The sequence below is a fragment of the Piliocolobus tephrosceles genome, chromosome X (genome assembly GCF_002776525.5).
Source record: "Piliocolobus tephrosceles isolate RC106 chromosome X, ASM277652v3, whole genome shotgun sequence".
In the NCBI taxonomy this organism is placed as follows: domain Eukaryota; kingdom Metazoa; phylum Chordata; class Mammalia; order Primates; family Cercopithecidae; genus Piliocolobus; species Piliocolobus tephrosceles.
The window spans coordinates 56,998,143-57,017,622 of record NC_045455.1 but is presented as its reverse complement, the minus strand read 5'-3'; the positions used below and the strand labels follow the sequence as shown (position 1 = coordinate 57,017,622).

At 36.3% G+C, this 19,480-nt stretch overlaps 1 protein-coding gene across 2 annotated transcripts in view; it reads right to left on the bottom strand.

Annotated features, from left to right (window-relative positions):
- DIAPH3 (diaphanous related formin 3) overlaps nucleotides 1–19,480 on the bottom strand; it is a 522,768-nt gene that overhangs the window by 458,608 nt on the left and 44,680 nt on the right. For both annotated transcript variants that reach the window (XM_023196219.3, XM_023196220.3), the window contains one exon: nucleotides 11,621–11,797. In XM_023196219.3, the coding sequence (XP_023051987.2) occupies nucleotides 11,621–11,797 (177 nt within the window). The remainder of the gene's footprint in view (nucleotides 1–11,620; nucleotides 11,798–19,480) is intronic.

The window sequence follows — 19,480 nt, the reverse complement described above, 5'->3', positions numbered from 1 at the left end:
AGTTATTTTAAAAGACTAAATTAAAATATTTTAATAGTAGAACTTTTTATAAATCATTTGGGGTAAAAAAAGAAAAACAGAATACTATTATTTAAAAAAAAAAAAAGATTTTTTATATTCCCTAAATAAAAAGAAGAGGTTTGTAGAATATTCGGCTATAGTAAATACACACTGAATTGAAGCAGGAAAGGAAACTAACGAAACCACAATCAAGACAAATCCAAGGGTCCTGAGAGGAAGGGTTAAGTAGGTCAGACACAGGTAACAGAATTCCATTCAAAACACAAACTTCTCCAACTGTTTACATTTCCTCCTATTTTCATTCCAAACCTGCTCTGTGCACTGACCTTCTCACCCATTCTCCCAGAACCATTTTACAAAGACCTCTAGTACCCCTGTAATCTTAAAACATGGTCAAATTCTTGAGCCAGGCACTGTGCTAAACATTTATAAGCATTAATTAATCCTCAGTAACTTGAGGTATGTCCTCTTTATTGAGGAGAGAGCTGAGGTTTAGGAAAATTTTGGAAGTTGACCATGTTCTTTAACTTAGATTTAAACTCTGTTCTATCTTATCTCCCTCATTCTTATTTCCATATTATTTATCTATGTTATCATCTAAAATCTGATTTCCCTGGGGCTAGTACCATCTAACTGAACGTGTCCACTGCCATCAACTTGGGTTGATTCCTCTGTCACTCCACACCTTGCTATCACCCACAATGGACCTAGAGCAAGCTTGTCCAGCTCGCACCCAGGACAGTTTTGAATGTGGCCCTACACAAATTCAAATACTTTCTAATAATCTCATAATGTTTTACAAAAGTGTTAGTGTATTTTAGTTGTGGTCCAAGACAAGTCTTCTTCTTCCAATGTGGCTCAGGGAAGCCAAAAGACTGGGCACCCCTGCCCTAGAGTGTCCTTGGCTTCCTCGCCAATGCAACCTCCACTTCCACTGTCCTCAGCTACAGTTCTAATGACCACATCTGTACCTTTTCATTATCTAAAACCTGCTCCGCCACAGGTACCATCAGAATCTCCATAATCCTTATCTCTGACCTCAACCTTCCATCTTGTCACTTCTCCCACTCCCAAACCATCTTTTTCTTGGCCCCAATAAAAACCTCCAGTTTTTTGACCCTTCCATTTTCTTCCAATGCAGGCCACTGTTGATTCATCAATTCTTACAACATTTATGGAAAATCCTACTAGTCCCTCTTTTCACATTTCATACGGTACTTATTTCAAACCCTAGCTATTTTCCAGGAGCTATGAAACTACTACTACTGCCTATCACTCTCAGTAAATAAATTTCAATTCCCTTTATGAAAAGAAAGCTATAATTCCATTTCCTTCTGTTTTACCATTTTATTTGCACACTAATATCTTTCCCTACCCAACCAATGCATCTATCCAAAGACATTCCTATTCATTTATGCTCGAGATCCCCTTTCCTCCCACCTCCAAAAAGGGCATTACACGTCTATTATTCTCTTCTATTTTATTTCACTAAATTCTCTCAGTTGGTTGAGTATCAATATATAAGCAAGTTAATCTTTAATGGATCAAAATTAGACAAAAAAACTTCCCTCAACTCTGGCTCTTTATATGTAACTCTCTGTTTTCTCCCTCACAGACAACATTTAAAAGAAATATTTCTATATATGCTGCCTCCTTCACTGTGCATGGAACACAATGGTCACTTTTTAAATATTTCCTACATAAAGAAGATAACAGAAAAGTTCTCAAACAGAATTTGCTCATCCTATTTTAGGACAAACATATGAGATGCAGGTTATCTTCTGAGAGATGGAACTGAAGCTGGAGATGATACAGCCTCAGACTAGAACACTGAGCAATTGCTGCTCCTAAGATTCTCAAGAATCTTCAGATAACACTGATGGGAATAAGTTCCAACTCTGGAGGTAGAAATCTTCAGGTCGTGGCACTGACAGAGATGGCCAAGCTAAAATCCACCACTTTTCCAGGGAACACTAGCAGAACCACACTAAACCTCAGTGGCCTAGAACAGAGTCAATATAACAACTGACCCCTGCCAAGCAGTACCTGGTTGAGGAATGAATGGGGTCAAGGTCCCTTCCAGACTCACTCCATCATCCCTTCCAAACTTCCAAACTTGTGACCTTGTGTGGTGCTGTGTCCATCCAGAATGAAAGCATACACCTGTTTTGTAACTTGCGCAAGGACACCAAATTAGTCAGCAGCAGCCCTGACCTGGAAACCAGGTCAAGCAAGTAACTTTTAAGACATTCCCAAAGAGTCTTCCTACAAGTTGCATGGGGTCGGAAGTTCCCACACACCAGCAAATTGCCACTTTGCTACTGCTTTTAGGGACCCTAAGTCCCTACTAGACTGATTTTTTAAAAATAGTACCAAATAAATATTTTTCACATTTTATTGGAAAAACAGAGGGGGGAAATATGTAATTTAGTACCTGTGCACATACATGCAACTTGTTGGAGCACTAAGGCACAATCAAGCAGAGAATAGCAAGGAGAGAGCAGACATTTTTCCAACTGAATTACACACGTTAGACTCAATATTTTCATTCATGGCTGTGGATTTTACAAGACAGCATGCTCATTAAATTTACATACATCAAGTTGAGTAGGACAGTTAACACTATGGAGAGTCAGATTAAATTTAAAATGATTGACTATTTGCAGAATTAAGTGAATATATACAAGCAGCAAGTTGCTGAAGATGGTCAGGTGGAAGGATATTCAACCAAAAAGGAAAAACACTACAGACAGGCAGCGCATGACTAGCATTACAAAATGGATACGGGAAATACAGTATTATAATGGAACAATAAGCATAATGTTGGAAGATAAAAATTGGAAGCACTGCCATAGCAAAACCAAACATTTATTCATACTAAGTCAACAGCAATCATCTAATTTCAATAACATTATGTTTTGTTTTAGGGGTTAAAGCCAACATAATTCTTCTTGGTAGCAGTCTCTGTTTTGCTAGCATTATATTATTAAAGCCACAAATTGGTTAAGCATCTTAAGAGGTCCACAATGATCCCCTAATTTCCCCTCTTGTGACAGAGCTCAACATCATATAAGCACAATTTTATCCAGAGTTCTGCTAAAAGTGTAATTCTGTTCTTAACTACATTTGAATTCATCTTTGACATCACACAATATCAAATGGTCAAGCTTTTCATTACACTAAGGTTTTTACTACCATGAAAGGCTTAGTGCCAAATTAAAAAAAAAAACAGAAGATTTCAAGACCTCATTCAGGGTCATTATACACTGTCGAATAGGGCAGACTAAATGAATCTCGTCTAGTTCTGCAATTTAATAAATTTTATTCTTAGATTGGGTTTAGACATAATTAGAAAACTGAAAGATAAATACTACCAAGAACCTGGAACTTAGAATTAACTGTATTACTACTTTTCTATATTCAAGATGTCTATAAATACATTGAGGCTATAAAAAAGCTTAAAACAGCTATAAAATATTTTGCCTATGAGCTTTACTATGTCCTTATAGTAAACCTTTAAATAATCATTTTTAACATAAATGTGATTATTAAAAAGTTATATTTTTTGCTTTTACCATAAGTGGGGTTGAAATTCCACCGTATTATCCAGTAGACACTGGATTATTCAATTCCCATTAAAATTAACAGAAAGTCAGATGGCTAGCTCATTAATAGAACAGCAGCCAAAGAATGACATTTACCCAGAGATTGATAATGAACTCATAAACACTACTTTTTGGCCAACTATTCTAACTGGAGAATATGGGAAGAGTGTAAACTATCTTAATTGAAAAACAAATTTCAGTTTATCCTAATGTAGTATCAAGGAACACACACACACAGACATACACAATGAGAAAATAAGAAATTTAAATATCACTTTTCTTTCATACACTGTAAATTTTAGCAGAACACACAAGAAGTGAGCTGAATATTCAGAAAGCTGCACAACTCTAATTTATTTTGGAATGTAACCTTGCCAGAATTGTTCAAGTATATGCATAAGCACCTACAATCACAGACAACTGTTGTGTAATCCTACAGATAAGAACATTGGCAGTGATTGGCCAGGCGTGGTGGTTCATGCCTGTAATTCCCAGCACTTTGGGAGGCCGAGGCAGGCGGATCACGACGTCAGGAGATCGAGACCATCCCGGCTAACACGGTGAAACCCCGTCTCTACTAAAACTACAAAAAAATCAGCCAGGAGTGGTAGCGGGCGCCTGTAGTCCCAGCTACTTGGGAGGCTGAGGCAGGAGAATGGCGTGAAGCCAGGAGTCAGAGCTTGCAGTGAGCTGAGATCGCACCACAGTACTCCATCCAGCCTGGACAGAGCGAGACTCCATCTCAAAAAAAAAAAAAAAAAAACACTACCAGTGATGAAAAAGGATCTTCATTCATATATTTGTTTTTCAACTTTTCTAAGTAAATGACAATTTCTTCATAAATTACATAAAGGATAAAATGGTCATTTGACTTAAGATACAACTTTTTTCTTAAGGCCAACTTTTTTACAGAATAAAACATGACTGAGAAAACGCCTTCACAGGTATACACAAATAATTGCCTGCACAGCTCCTAATTGGTGAAACAGCATGCTGAAATATTACCATAACATTTATCCCTTTAAAATTCCTCCCTCTAACCATTTTAGTGGTGCTAAAAAATCCCACCAGGCAAAATCCAATACACCTAAATCATTTATTTTCTCATTTATCTGGATCTAGAAGAAACAACTAAACATTGACATTATCCCCCTGACAAACACAACCCATGAATCAACTTGATAATTGCCTTGAACTACTATACTGTCTCCCTCTTCCTCTTCATACTTGGGTTATTATTTGGATTGCTTTTAAACCACCTTTCCCTGAATTTTTCAATTTCTACTCAATGGAGAGGGAAAAGAGTGACAAGTAATAAATCAGAACAAAGCATTCCCACAGAACCTCTCTCACTTTATCTAGTCAAGCCTTAATACACGTTTTTAGTTTGTAAAAAATAGAAAATGTTCATGATATAGGAAAGTAGAGTTGTAAAGAATACTAATACTTGAAATAAGCTGCTGGTAGAAATCTACGGTTGTCAATAAACACTTAAGAGAATTTACACAAAGGGGTCTTTGTTGGTTTTTCTTTTCATTCAGACCCTTGGTTGACCCTTAAGATATTCCTTGCACACTCAACACAATAGGTATTCATTTATTTGACCAATGTCATATCTATGCGTAAGTTTTTAACACCAAGAATTAAAAAGAATAAAGAAAGAAAGAAAAATTGTCATTAGTATGTACCCTAAGAGTAGCAATATGGAATAAGCTTAGCAAGATGAACCTTCCCCACCTCTATACCGAAAATATCAAAAGAACATGGTCATATCTGATTTTTACCGGTTCACCTGAGCTCTTCTTTTCTCCTCTAGAAAAAGGGCTCTTAGATATTAAGGTTTATTATACAGTTGCAGTGACTAAGACAACAGACATAAATGCAGTATTAGACAAACCAACTGATGGACAAAAATCAAACCTCAGAAACAAACCCACATGTGCAAAAACTTGATCTATAACACTAGAGATATTACAAATCATAAAAGAGAATGAACTATTCAAATAAATGCTGCTGGAAAAACTGTGGAAAAAAATTGGATCCACATCTCACATCAGGCATAGAGATATATATTTCTAATAATTTTAAATGAAAATATAGGAGAATGGATTTATGATGTCAGGATAGATTTCTTCAATAATATACAAAAAGGACAAACCATAAAAAGCTTGATAAATTTGACCACAATTTTACATTTTTGTACTTCAGTTCCCTTCCCCACTAACAAAAGTAAAAAGACAAGATTCGGACTAGGACAAGATATTTGCTACACATAAAAACTGAACACATGAGTATTATTCTGGCTATATGGGAAATTCTACAAATCAATATGAAAAAGATGGAAATCTCAAACAACAAAATGGGCAAAAATATAAACAGGAAATTCACAGAAGAGTAAACCAAAGGGCCAATAAGCATGTGAAAAGATGTTCGGACACATTTATAATCAGAAAAATATAAATCTTTAAAGTATGAGATATCCTGTTCACATTTGTTTACTTGCAAAACTTAAAAAGTCGAATACTAATGCAAATCGGGATGTTCTACAAATCAACCAGCCTGCAATCTTCAAAATTATCAAATTCATAAAATACAAGGAAACATAGGAACTATTCCAGACTGAAGAAGATTTTAAACACGTAACTGAATGCAACATATGATTCTGAACTAGATTCTTTTGTTATAAAGAGCATATTGATACTATTGGTAAAACTTTAATAGTGTCTGAGGTAGAAATTGATTAGTGTTAACTTTCTGATTTTGGTGGTTGTATTGTGATTATATAGAAGGAAGTCCTTTCTTGTAGAAAATATACACTAAAGTATTAGAGGATTGTGGGGCATTGAATCAGCAATTTACCAACAACTATCTCAGAAGAAAAAAGGTTTTGTTCCATACAACTGTATTCTTATACAGAAAAAAAAAAAAAAGGAAAGTTTCTTTAATGTATGGGACCAAAACTATTGGATTCAGGGTACTGTTCACCTCAGGGAAGAAAAGAAGATAAAAGTGGGAATTAGAAGAACTACAAAAGGGAGTTCAATTATACCTGTGGTTGTATTTTTAATATTATGTTCTATATTTTTTGTATGCCTGAAATACTGTATAATTTTAAAAAACACTGTAGGACAAAATTAGATTCCACTCTATGTCATACACGGAAAATTGTTTCAAAGTCAAATATGAATGTCTTTGGTATTATCCAAACCAGGTTTCCCACACTGAAAAGCCAATATATGTATTAGACAGTAGGTCATCTAAGTTCTTACTACCAGGACATACTTCAAACATATGCTTAAGAGATGATGATGGCATTTTATAAATGTGCTTTCTCCTACATTACAAAAAAGCCTGATAAACATCTTCCCAATAAAAGAATAGAACATCACTATTCATACTTAAGTACTTTGTGCAATTTTATCAGGTCATTTTTTCTATGTTTACAACAATTCTAGAAAGGAAGTCCAGAATTAAAATAATTTTTGTCAGAATGATTTTGATAGCACTGGCACTCATTTAATGCCTGTTAATGAGAGCATCCTGATAGATGAGCTTTCTTGCACAGCTTTCATTCTCTCAACTGATAGTGAAAATAAGAAAAGGTATGAATGCATGAAAAAAGCTATCTTCCTTTCATTATTTTAATATTTTTGTGTTATTGGGCTGACTACCAATTAAAGCTAATCTCCATCTAGGTATAGTGTCTAAGGTGAAGAGAAATACAGTATCCTAGAACTCTACGTTAGGAAGATGCACTTAACAGACATTTGTTTGCTATGATAAACCAATGGATGATACTGCACGGATTTAATCTAATGGGAAGACAGATATCTAAAAAATGAAAAGTAAAAAAAGAATGTATTTCACAATGGACTCATACACAAGCAGTTCTGAGAGGCAGGTTTAAGGGATCCGTAACTCAGAGAACACATGCGAAGATAATTAGAGTAATGCTTGAAATAAGACTTAAAGGAGGTATAAGGCCAGGTGCGGTGGCTCACATCTATAATCCCAGCACTTTGGGAGGCCAAGGCGAGTGGATCACGTGAGGTCAGGAGTTCGAGACCAGCCTGGCCAACATGGTGAAACCCCCATCTCTACCAAAAATACAAAAATTAGCTGGCATGGTGGTATGTGCCTGTAGTCCCCGCTACTCAGGAGGCTGAAGCAGGGATTGCTTGAACCCAGGCAGCGGAGGTTGCAATAAGCCAAGATCGTGCCACTGCACTCCAGCCTGAGTGACACAGCAAGACTCAAAAAAAAAAAAAAAAAAAATACAAAAATGAAGTATAAGAATTCTCTAACAGAGGCATAAAGGGAGATAAATGGCAGAGAACACTGCAATATCCTAGATAAGAGGACATGAAAGCTTGAACTAAAGCAGGGGGGAAATAAAATTAAGAGCTAATAAGGATAGAGAAGTAAATGGATGTGACCGATGCCTTAATGAAATCAAGTATGATTCCCAAGTATGACTTCAGTGGGGGACTTTTAAGATAGGAAATTAAGAGTGAAGCAGAAATTTTGGTGATTGGTTGGTTGGTTGGTTGGGGGGGGGGGGTGTATTTAATATGATGAGTTCACTTTCTGATGTGTTGAGGTTCAGCATCTTTTAGAGAGCTGGATTATAACTGCTCTTCTGTAGAAGACATACCAAGGTGTCAAAATATAAAAGATATTCTACAACGTGAAAGGGCTCCAGTCCCCCAAAAGGAGTGCGCAGAAAACTCAAGTGTATAAAGATAAGACTGAGAGGCAGAGGCAACACTCAGAGGAAGTAAAAGAACATATAGAAGAGGGGATATGGAGAGTAAACCGGAAAAAACTGGCCAGAGAGAAGGAAAATTAGGAAAAGTAAAGTAAACAAGTGTGTGTCACAGTGACACACACTTCTTTCACATGGTGTGTGACTGCCATAGAACCAGTCAAGCCGACCAGGATTTCTCACTTACAGAACTATAATAAATGTGTGTTGCTTTAAACAAAGAGTCCATGGTAATTTGTTATAGCAGCAATAGGAAACTAATACAACACTCTAGGGTACCAATAGATACCTTAGGCCAGCAAGTGCTCATTCCTTCCCTCCCCCTACCCCAATCTAATCTTAGAAGAGACAGATTCAGCCCAGAGAATAGGGAAGAATGGAAAAGCAAGATGGAGAAACAGAAGAGGCCAACCACATCCCCAATAATTGCCCCTACCGGAGATGAGAAATGGAACAAACTTGAACAGGGGAAAAGGAGCAGCTTTCTTTGGGTGAAAATTAATTTATATTAAGCTAGGATTTTTATTATCTGAAACCAACAGGAAATATCTGGAACCCACCTGGGACTTTTAACCAGGGTCAGAAGAAAAATAAGCTGAGAGGGCTGATTTAAAGGTTGTTCAACAGCTGGAATAAACTAGCCACTTCCAACTTATACCGATTATATTCACCTTGTTCAAAAGAAACTACTTACAAGTATCTAAGAGTTCTGGAGTACTCACTGAAATTGACTTTAGAAACGTAAGTTGTAAATGCAGTGACGAACACAACTATTTCACATATCTAATAGTCATACGGAAACCAATATGGGCTTTGAGCTAGAATTTCAGCTTTCACCTAAAGACAAACAGGGGAAAAAGCCTTTATGTATAACTAAAAATTCAACACCACTTTTAAGAATGCACATGGAAACTAAACTATTACCCAGAGATGAAGTAAATCAATTTCCCAAGTGAAATGAGTACAAATGTTGAAGTTATTACACTGTACTTCACATTCATTAAGCAATCAAGTCAGCACAGTCTTTCAAAGGACTGTCTTGAGGAGGGAAAAGAGGTGTTCTTCAAAACAAAGTTGTTACTTCATGTAAAAATTACTAAATACCTTTGATAATGATAAATAAGAATAATCATTTTAAAAATTGTACAATGCCAAAGCAAAGAACCTAGATGCAAACTTTAAATGGTATAAAGCCTCTGTAGGTACAAATGCCAAAAGGTTACCATGGCTGATTATTCAATGTTGCTTTCTCAAGAGAATTCTTACTAATAAAAATGTAACAGATATGTATAAGCCACAAATCAAGCCAGTATAAATTTAGCATTCTCCACAGACATAGAAATAGCTCTAAATTTGTCAAAAATATGGTATGCTGAGAAGTTTGAAAAATATCCTAATCCACATTTAAAGAAGGCAACAATACCCTTCAAAAGCCTTTCAGCTTCAGAATCAACAGCAGGTTTTCCCTACAGAGTATTGTAATATACTCAAGGAATCAGTATGGGAAAGAAAGAATCTGTTCCTTATTTTTTAAAAAGGCCTTCGTTGTAACTCTCTCGTCCCTTAGCAAACTGGACAGCCCTGAGAAGGCAACAATTTCATTTTATTTCTGCTGAGTTACTCTAGTGAGGATTTAATCACCAAAATCTAATGCCAATAGGTAGACCTGCCTAAGGATGAAAAAGTGATGTGGCCCAGTTATTTTAAAAAGTATTCTGTAAACATTTCAAAAATGCTGATATTCATCTGACCTCTAAATAATATTAAAATTTATAGTATTAGCCCCCTCCCAGCTAAGAGTAACAGAAAACTAGCATAAACTATATTCAGTACTTCCTAGGTAGTTGTACTTTTAACTTCTGGAAATAAAATGTGGCCTCCATAAATGTTTAACATCAATGGGCTACTTAGTCCACTTACTCAGATGGCAGCAACAATTATGATGAATTTTTTTTTTTTTTTTTTTTTGAGACAGAGTCTCGCTTTGTCGCCCAGGATGGAGTGCAGTGGCCGGATCTCAGCTCACTGCAAGCTCCGCCTCCCAGGTTCAAGCCATTCTCCTGCCTCAGCCTCCCGAGTAGCTGGGACTACAGGCGCCCGCCACCTCGCCCGGCTAGGTTTTTGTATTTTTTTTTAGTAGAGACGGGGTTTCACCGTGTTAGCCAGGATGGTCTCGATCTCCTGACCTCGTGATCCGCCCGTCTCGGCCTCCCAAAGTGCTGGGATTACAGGCTTGAGACACCGCACCCGGCCTATGATGAAATTTTTTAACCTAGTAGCCACAAGTGAACCATATGAGTGCCATCCTGGAATCTCATGGATGGATAACTTAGGTGAGTGGTTCAATATATAGCACATGGATGGGAGAAAACGGCACTTGACGATCTTGAGTCCTCAAAGATAGTATTGAAGAGAGTTATCTTCATATAAGCCTCATTAACAGAGACAAAAGCTAACTAGAAAAAGGTTAGGCACCCAGAAAAAGACTTAAAGGTGAGTTCAAGTCTCTACAGACATAAATGTTGCATAAAGAACCTGGTTATCCTAAAAACTAAGGAAAGAATAGAACAAGTCAGGTCTAAGATCCAGCCTGTAACAAAGAAAACAGTAGAGCACAGTGACTATCATTTTAACATGGACTGAACTCAGACCACTTAGGTCAGGGATCCCCAACCCCATTAGAAACTGGGCCACACAGTAGGAGGTGAGCGGCAGGCCAGCCAGCATTACTGGCTGAGCTCCGCCTCCTGTCAAATCAGCAGTGGCATTAGATTCTCATAGGGACACAAACCCATGGTGAATTGTGCATGCTCCTTACGAGAATCTAACTAATGCCTGATGAGGTGAGATGGAACAGTTTCATCCCAAAATCATCTCCACCACCCCCGAAACACTCATGGAAAAATTGTCTTCCATAAAATCAGTCCCTGGTGCCAAAAAGGATGGGGACCGCTGACTTAGATAGTCTACTCAAGACAAAAATATACCATTCGATACTTTGGAGTATTTGTTTTTACATACTCTCTATGAAACCAAAACCTGGTAGGTTGTTTTTCTTCAGATTTCATATTTTTGTAATCCAAAAACTCTTTGTGGCCAAAGTGCTATCTTAAGTGACATCAGAAATTAGCCCATGGAATATGACTACCAAAAATGCTTAGAGTTCCATTAACATGAGCAAAAGCTAAGGCTTTTTCCTCAAACATTTCCTAAAGAATCAAATTCTTACCATCATTTTTTCAAAAAGTTCTAAGAGTTCACTCTCTGACAATGGCTTTGGGAAGTTCTCCATCATCTCTAAAGGTGCCGCTGCACAATCACTGCTTGCAAATGTCGTCTTCAGGTTGGGAAGTGGAGGTCTCTCTTTCTTGCTCCCTGGAATTCTTATGCTGGCAAATTTGTCCAGCTACAAAGAAAGACAGAATGACACACATTAAGTATTTCCTTTCCCAACATTTATCTCATCTCAAAAATGAGAAAAACAAAGAGGGCCAATCGTGTTATCATTGTGATTTCATCAGGAGGCATTTAGCATTGGAATATTTAAAATTAAAAATAATAATAAAGAGTGGTGAAAATTTTTCAGTAACCATTCTATCTAAAGATTGAAGAGAGCTCAGACAACATTGAAAGAGTCCTTCTAATCTTAAAACCTCACATAGATTTGAGATTCTAATGACAGGTGACCTTTGCTTTATGTATTAGTAAATCAAGCAGTTTAGAAAGATTACTTAATTTAGGGTTGGTCCCAAACTAGTACTCAGTGTCCCATCCCCCACCCCTTCCTGGCCCCTTTGCCTATTGCCCTTTCCATAATGCATACTGTCTCTTGGAGTGGGGGTGGGAGGGGAACATGATTTAGGAATTTTTAGGAATTGAATTATCTTCATAGTTTATTGGCCTGATAAACTATTTATCTTTGTTCAGGCTGGTCAGTATGTAAACTTCTTGAATATCTACGCGGCAGAATGGTTAAGGCTTTAAGAAATAAGCTAGATTTTTGTTGCAATTAGATTTCTTCTATAACTAGATAATCAAATAGCTTGCTGACATTTCAAAAAAGCATAGATATTCGTTTACAAAGCTAATAATTCATTTATTCAAAATTGTTTGAATTTCACAAGTTCTATTGCTCACAAAGAACCCAGACTCATACATTTCATGAGTCATACAATGTTTCAACAATCAAAAATGCAAAAAGTCTTAAGCTGAACCAGGCATCAAGAATAGAAGTATACTCAAACAGCACAGTGATTCCATGAGTTTTTCATCATTGCTGTATACATTTTAAGCTACTGTTCTCACCACATATACTGTATATAAACCTGTACTATTCATTATGGTAGCCACTAGCTATGTATGATTATTAAATTAAATTGAATGATATTAAAAATTCAGTTCCTTCATTGAACTAGCCTACATTTCAAGTGCTCAAGAGCCACATGTGGCTTGTGGCCAGCAAACGAATGCATATAGAACATTTCCATCATTGCAAAAAGTTTTAATGGACAGAGCTAGTATAGCCATTAAAAACACCTGATACCTCAAAGTCTCAATTTAAAAGGACAATTAAGTCACAGTATTATTTACTCAATTCACTAAAGAAATAGGATGTCTTCAAATAATGAGACATAAAGGTAAGTATTATCTTTCAAAATAGGTTTCTAAATTTACTGTGAAGATAATGTCTACGAAAAATACTATGTATTGCACTCACCCATTGTCCACCTAATATCACTTAAACATTAAAGTACTAAGAATACGACAGCTTCCTGTAGGATTTAGAAAGTTGTCAAAAAACACCACTGCTCTCATTCTAACGACCAAAACAAACCAGAAAATGTATAAAGTTATACTTGCTGCTGTTGTCAACCCAACAGAAAATTGAGGACCCAAAGAAACCTACAAGGATCAAATACCAGAAAACGACAAGATGCTCTTATCCCTGACAAACAGTTGAGGAAGAAGAATAAGTTAAACAAGGGTGAAGAAAAGTCAGCCAAATTTTTAAGGAAATATTGATAGCTGCATGGGTGCTGGCATTAGAATTTCAAGGAGCCCCACGTGAAGCCCAAGCCATTTGGCAAGTCTATACCCACCTACCAATTCTTTCCCCTAGTCTTCACCAACTGAATGGGGTAGTAAGCCAATGCTTCGGAGCAGAACAGGAAAGCTGTATGAATACTTCATAAGGCATATGCAAACAGGTGCCCTCCAAAGGCCATAGACTAGGCAAAAGAATGGAGAGAAATCCCCATGACACATTCTGGACTTTCAAAGAGCATGTCATAACGCCATCTAAAGGCTGGGGCAAAGCCTGGTCAAAGAGATTTCCTGAAGAAATAGCCAGAAGTAGAACTGAAAACAAAAAGAGAACTCTACATTAACCCTAAAATTGGCATTTTTTTCCTGAAAGAATATAATGAAGAGTAGACATTACACATGAGATTATTTCGGCAGCAAAGTCACAGAAACTATTTTTTTTTTTTTAAAAAAAGGATGAATTAGAAATAAAAAATAGATCAGAAATGAAGATTTTCTTAGATGAGCTTAACAGTAACCTGGAAAGCTGAGGAAGAATCAGTGAACCTAAACCCAGATTGATAGAAAGTTCCAAACTCAAACACAAACAAAATAATGAGATAGAAAAAAAATGAGTATGATCTGTGATACAACATCAGATGTTGTAACACAAGTGTAACAGCGGTCCAGAAGCAGAAGACAGAGTGGAAATCGTACAGAAGAAATATTTCAGAAGATATGACTAAGAATTTTCCAAAATTGATTAAATATATATATATGTATAACTCAATTCACAGATCCAAGAAGCTCAGCAAAACCCAAAAAGAATACAAAAGACACACACACAGACACACACACACACACACACACACACACACACACACCCCTACGTACCCCTAAGCACTTCATGGTCAAACTGCTGAAAGTTAAAAATAAACAGCAAACCATAAAAGTACAGCCAGAGAAATAAAAATACATTATATACACAAGAAAAAAATGATATGACAGCTAATTTCTCACCAGAAACAATGGTGGCAAAAGACAATGGAATGGCCATCTTTAAAGTGCTGAAAGAAAGGTAGGGTTGACCGGGCGCGGTGGCTCAAGCCTGTAATCCCAGCACTTTGGGAGGCCGAGGCGGGCGGATCACAAGGTCAGGAGATCGAGATTATCCTGGCTAACACGGTGAAACCCCGTCTCTAATAAAAAATACAAAAAACTAGCTGGGCGAGGTGGCGGGCGCCTGTAGTCCCAGCTACTCGGGAGGCTGAGGCAGGAGAATGGCGTGAACCTGGGAGGCGGAGCTTGCAGTGAGCTGAGATCTGACCACTGCACTCCAGCTTGGGCGACAGAGTGAGACTCCGACTCAAAAAAAAAAAAAAAGAAAGGTAGGGTTGACTCTTGAACAACACAGGGATTAGGGCAGTCAAAGTCCACATATAACTTTTGACTCCCCAGAAACTTAACTACTTATAGCCTCCTGTTAACTGGAAACCTTGCCAATAACATAAACAGTCAATTAATACATTGTTGTATGTTAAATGTATTTACTGTATTCTTATAGGTTAGAGAAAACAAAATTTTATTAAAAAGAAAATACATTCACAATACTGTACTATATTTATCAATACTGTAAGTTTACATCATATGTTTACAAGATGAATTGTCTCCTGAAATGGTGACCAACGCAGCTACAGACCTCAATCTATACAATTCACATATCAAGCAATTCACCTTTTTCTTGTAATGTTATGAGTTTTCTCTGATTCTTGGGAGCACTTCAAGCACCACTAGTGGCACTTTGTATGGGTCCCATGGTGTTACTCAGGGTTTACGGTATTGCCCTAAACACGATGAAAAATACTCAAGAACTGCAAGAGATCAGTTTTTACTGAAATACGCAATTTACTGGAGAGATTAACTGCTCAAGTGGAGATGATTAGTGCCACATGACATTTTAAGTAGATACTCAACACACTTGAGCTCACCGTAATAGCAACCAGAGGTGACTACAACATTAACACAGTAATATAGTGTGCGGTACAGTTAATTTCATAAAGTTGTAGTTTAATACTGCATCTTTACATTTGTTCACATTTCTCTTGACTGCAAATGGCACCATCTTTAGTTCATGTTTGTGCGTATAAGTTTTGATTAATTTTAACTTTTTTATGATAGATTTGTAAATGTTTTACGGTATTAAGTGAGAAAATAGACTACTATTTAAATATATTCAAGACATACAGAATTATTTCTTTTTTCGATATTTCTAATCAGTTTGTCTGCAAGTTTTTTCAAATTATTGAAAATCTCGAAATATCTCCAATATATTTCTTTAAAAAAAACCTGTGTGTAAGGGGACCTGTGCAGTTCAAATCAATGCTGTTCCAGGATCAACTGTAGTGTTATCCTGGGATTCCATATACAGTGAAACTACTTTTCATAAGTAGAAGCAAAAGAAACACACTTCCAGACAAAAATGGAGATAATCTGTCTCCAGCAGACCTGTACTACAAAAAGTGTAAAAGAAGTTTTTCAGGCTGTAGGGATGTGATACATATATAACTTTTTCTTAACTTGTTCTGGAATGAAATCCCAGATCTACAAAAAGAAATGAAGAGCAATCAACAGTTGTCTATTAGATGTTGGCGATACAAAGATAAATGAACCTTTATAAGACTTACCTTAAATAATTATCAAGTGGAGGAGACAAGCACATAAACAGGTAATTATATAGCTATAAAGAAAATGTAGGAGGTATGTGAAATATATTATAATAGCAAAAAAGAGTGGCATCTAACGCACCACCATAAGCATTTCCTACTCTGGAATAACTCAGAAAAATAAAACTGTCTCCACATGAATATATGTCCAGAAGATACTATCCCTGTGTATATTTGTACCCTCATTATTGATGTTTTTTAAAAAAACTGAGAGAAACCAAAAAAACTGTTTTAGGAAATGGGACTGGTTACTTATCTCCCAAGTCACTACTTCATTGCCATCATTTCTGTACAGATAATATCAATTCCTAAGCACAGAAACTATCCTGGCTCTTTACATACACACACCCCCCAAAAAAATCCAGTGTAGCTTAATTAATATGCCAAACTTATAATGAAGTGAAATTAAGCAAAACTTCATTAATGCAACATCAATATTATAAATGTAAACATGTCAATAAATGGGAATAATAAGCTTAAGCACTTCACAAGCTAATTGTAAATGCATAACCTAATGGTTCTAACAGTGATAGAAGACATAAAATCTTAATTTTCACCAAAAACCAAAACTTTTTTTAAAAAGAATCCTTAAAAGTCATAAAAATTAACAAGAGATTTACTAATATTCACTGAGCCTTTTCTATATGAAAAGCACCAGGCTAAGAGCTTGAAATGCAGCATTAGGTTGAATACATTTGTTTTATCCTTACAGTGAGGAAACTGCATGTCTAAAAAATAAAAGAACAAGCTCCAAAACACTTTTGTACCTAATAATTTCATAGTACTGAGCACAAAAAATAGGACAATGGAAAAAAATCAGCCCTTAAGGTTTTCAAGGGTAAAGTTAGTAAAACCATACTTGTACCAATAACATAATTTGTAAAGGTAATAATATTAATAATAAAATATAATTATCACACCTATCCCATAAGCTTAGCACCTAAAACTCTGGGGAAAAGATAAATTTTACCCAAATGGAAAAATAAATTTGTACACTACCACTAGTATAGCCGGATGAAGGCAAGATAGGAAAAAAATAGCACTCCCTTCTTCTAGCTTCTAAATCCACAATGGGCAAAATAGTAATATGAGATACAAAAGGATCAATCAGTATTTCACATTTTCAATATAATGCTTTTATTCCTTTTCCCAGAAAAGAAGGGATAAAAGAAAAAATAAGGAAAGAAACATAAAAGAAAAGTAAGTACAATCCTTCTTCCTATACTGGAATAGCAACTGGAATAGCAACTTGAAACTTCCTCCTATACTGGAATAGCAACCACTGAATACCTCAGGCTAAAAGTAAAAGCATTCCATGCACTATTGAGCATTCCAGGCAGATTTTACAAAATCTGGGCACTATTATAAAGCTAGGTGCAAAGTGAGCTTTACTATCAAATCATTTTACATGTTTTAAAAGAAGTTTCATTTTTAAAAAGAGAGGTTACTATGACTCCATTCACACATGGAAAAATCACTCTTAATCTATCTTTGATTAAATTGCACACACAATTTGCTTAAACCAAGGCACAATAGAACGCTTGAGCCAACTTTAAAAATACTTCTTACATAAAAATATGACAGGAATCCCCCTAACATTGACCGTATTTGGCAATTTGGCTGAGGGTTGTGTATGTGTGTGTATTACAGTTTGTGCACTTCCTATTTCATGTGAAATTTTCATAATTTTATACGAAATTCTTCTCTTAAAGTTGAGCAAGAAACACAAGCCAGAGAGGTGAAGTATACAAACAATTTGCCGTTATTGAAGAATTAAACACATGCAAGACTGAGGAGATTCTGTTATAATGCCAATTTGGAGATGGTACACCACACTTAATTAATATGGCTTTGACTGTGTCTGGGGTATACTAAGTTTTATAAATTAATATCACTTATCTTCAGGGGAAGCTAAATGAGCACCCTACCGAGTATTATCTCATACTGAGTAATCACACTGATAATCAGCAATGACAGTTTAGAAAAAATTGAACAAAAAAAAGTTTCAAAAACTCTATCTGAATTTTTAGCTATAGGATATCACTGTAAAAGTGAAAACTCGGTGTTTGAGGTTTTCAGTATTACAACACTTTAAACAACAAGGGCAGTGATTTTTTTATTTAAAATAAAAGGAAAATATTGTAATTAGTCATCTTACAATTTCACAAGTATGAAAAAACTACATATGATCATAAACATACTTCATTAGAACCCAGAAGGGAGTAGAAATTTTCACGAAATCCAGGAGAATTATTAAGCAAACAAAAATTCCTTTTCATTATAGAATCAATTCTATACAAATACATACCTGAAATACAGAATAAAATATATTGCTTGAAATTCTCTATTTTCATGCAGTCTTACACTATGCTTAAAGAGGGGGCAAAAACCTAACAGCTAACACAGCTTGGCTCTTTAGTTAACTTTATTACTAATCTGGGAACTTGCTGATTAAAAACAAGCAAGGCTCTTGGAGTCTGACTTCAGAATCCTGCCCAGCCACTTGCTTACTGTGTTACCATAACTAAGCTACTGAAACCTCCCATGATAGTACCTATCACAGAGAGGTGTTAACAGGAAATAAAAGTGCTATTCACTCCCATCTTCGGATTTAAAAGGCTGAAATGCCTTCTCTGACCACTTTACCTAAAGTAGCGCATGTACCCAACCCTTCTCCATCACAACACACAGTACATTCTCTTCCTATGTCCTTTCACATGACTTACAAAAATATATAATTATCTCATTTATTTTGTAATTTTAACTCTGTCTCTTTCCAACTAAAATGTAAGAGCCATGCTAGACAAACCATCAACTGTTTTAATCACTGTGGCAGCCCGTCTCTAAGATGGCACCAGTGATCCTGATTTATGTAACCAACAGATATTGTGGAAATTATGGAGTCCAATTTTCAAGACTAGATCATAAAAGACTTTACAGCTTTTGTTTTGCTCCTTCTTGGATCACTCACTCTGGAGTATGCCAGCTGCCAGATCATGAGAACACTCAAGAACTCCCGAAGGGAGGCAAAGAACGTGACAAAGAACTGAGGGCTTCCGCCAAAAGATAAACAGGTTTCTTGCTAACAGCCATGTGAGTGAGCCATCTTGAAAGTCCCAGTCAAGCCTTCACATGACCGTAGCTCCAGCCAACATTTTTACTGCAAACTCAAGGCAGACCCCAACCCAGAACCACCCAGCTAAGCAACTACCAAATTCCTGACACACAGAAGTGGTATGAAATGATAAATGTTTGCTATTTTAAGCCACTAAGTTTTGGGGCAACTTGTTACATATCAACAGATAACCATTACAGTGATGTTGTATATGCAGCCTATAGCACAG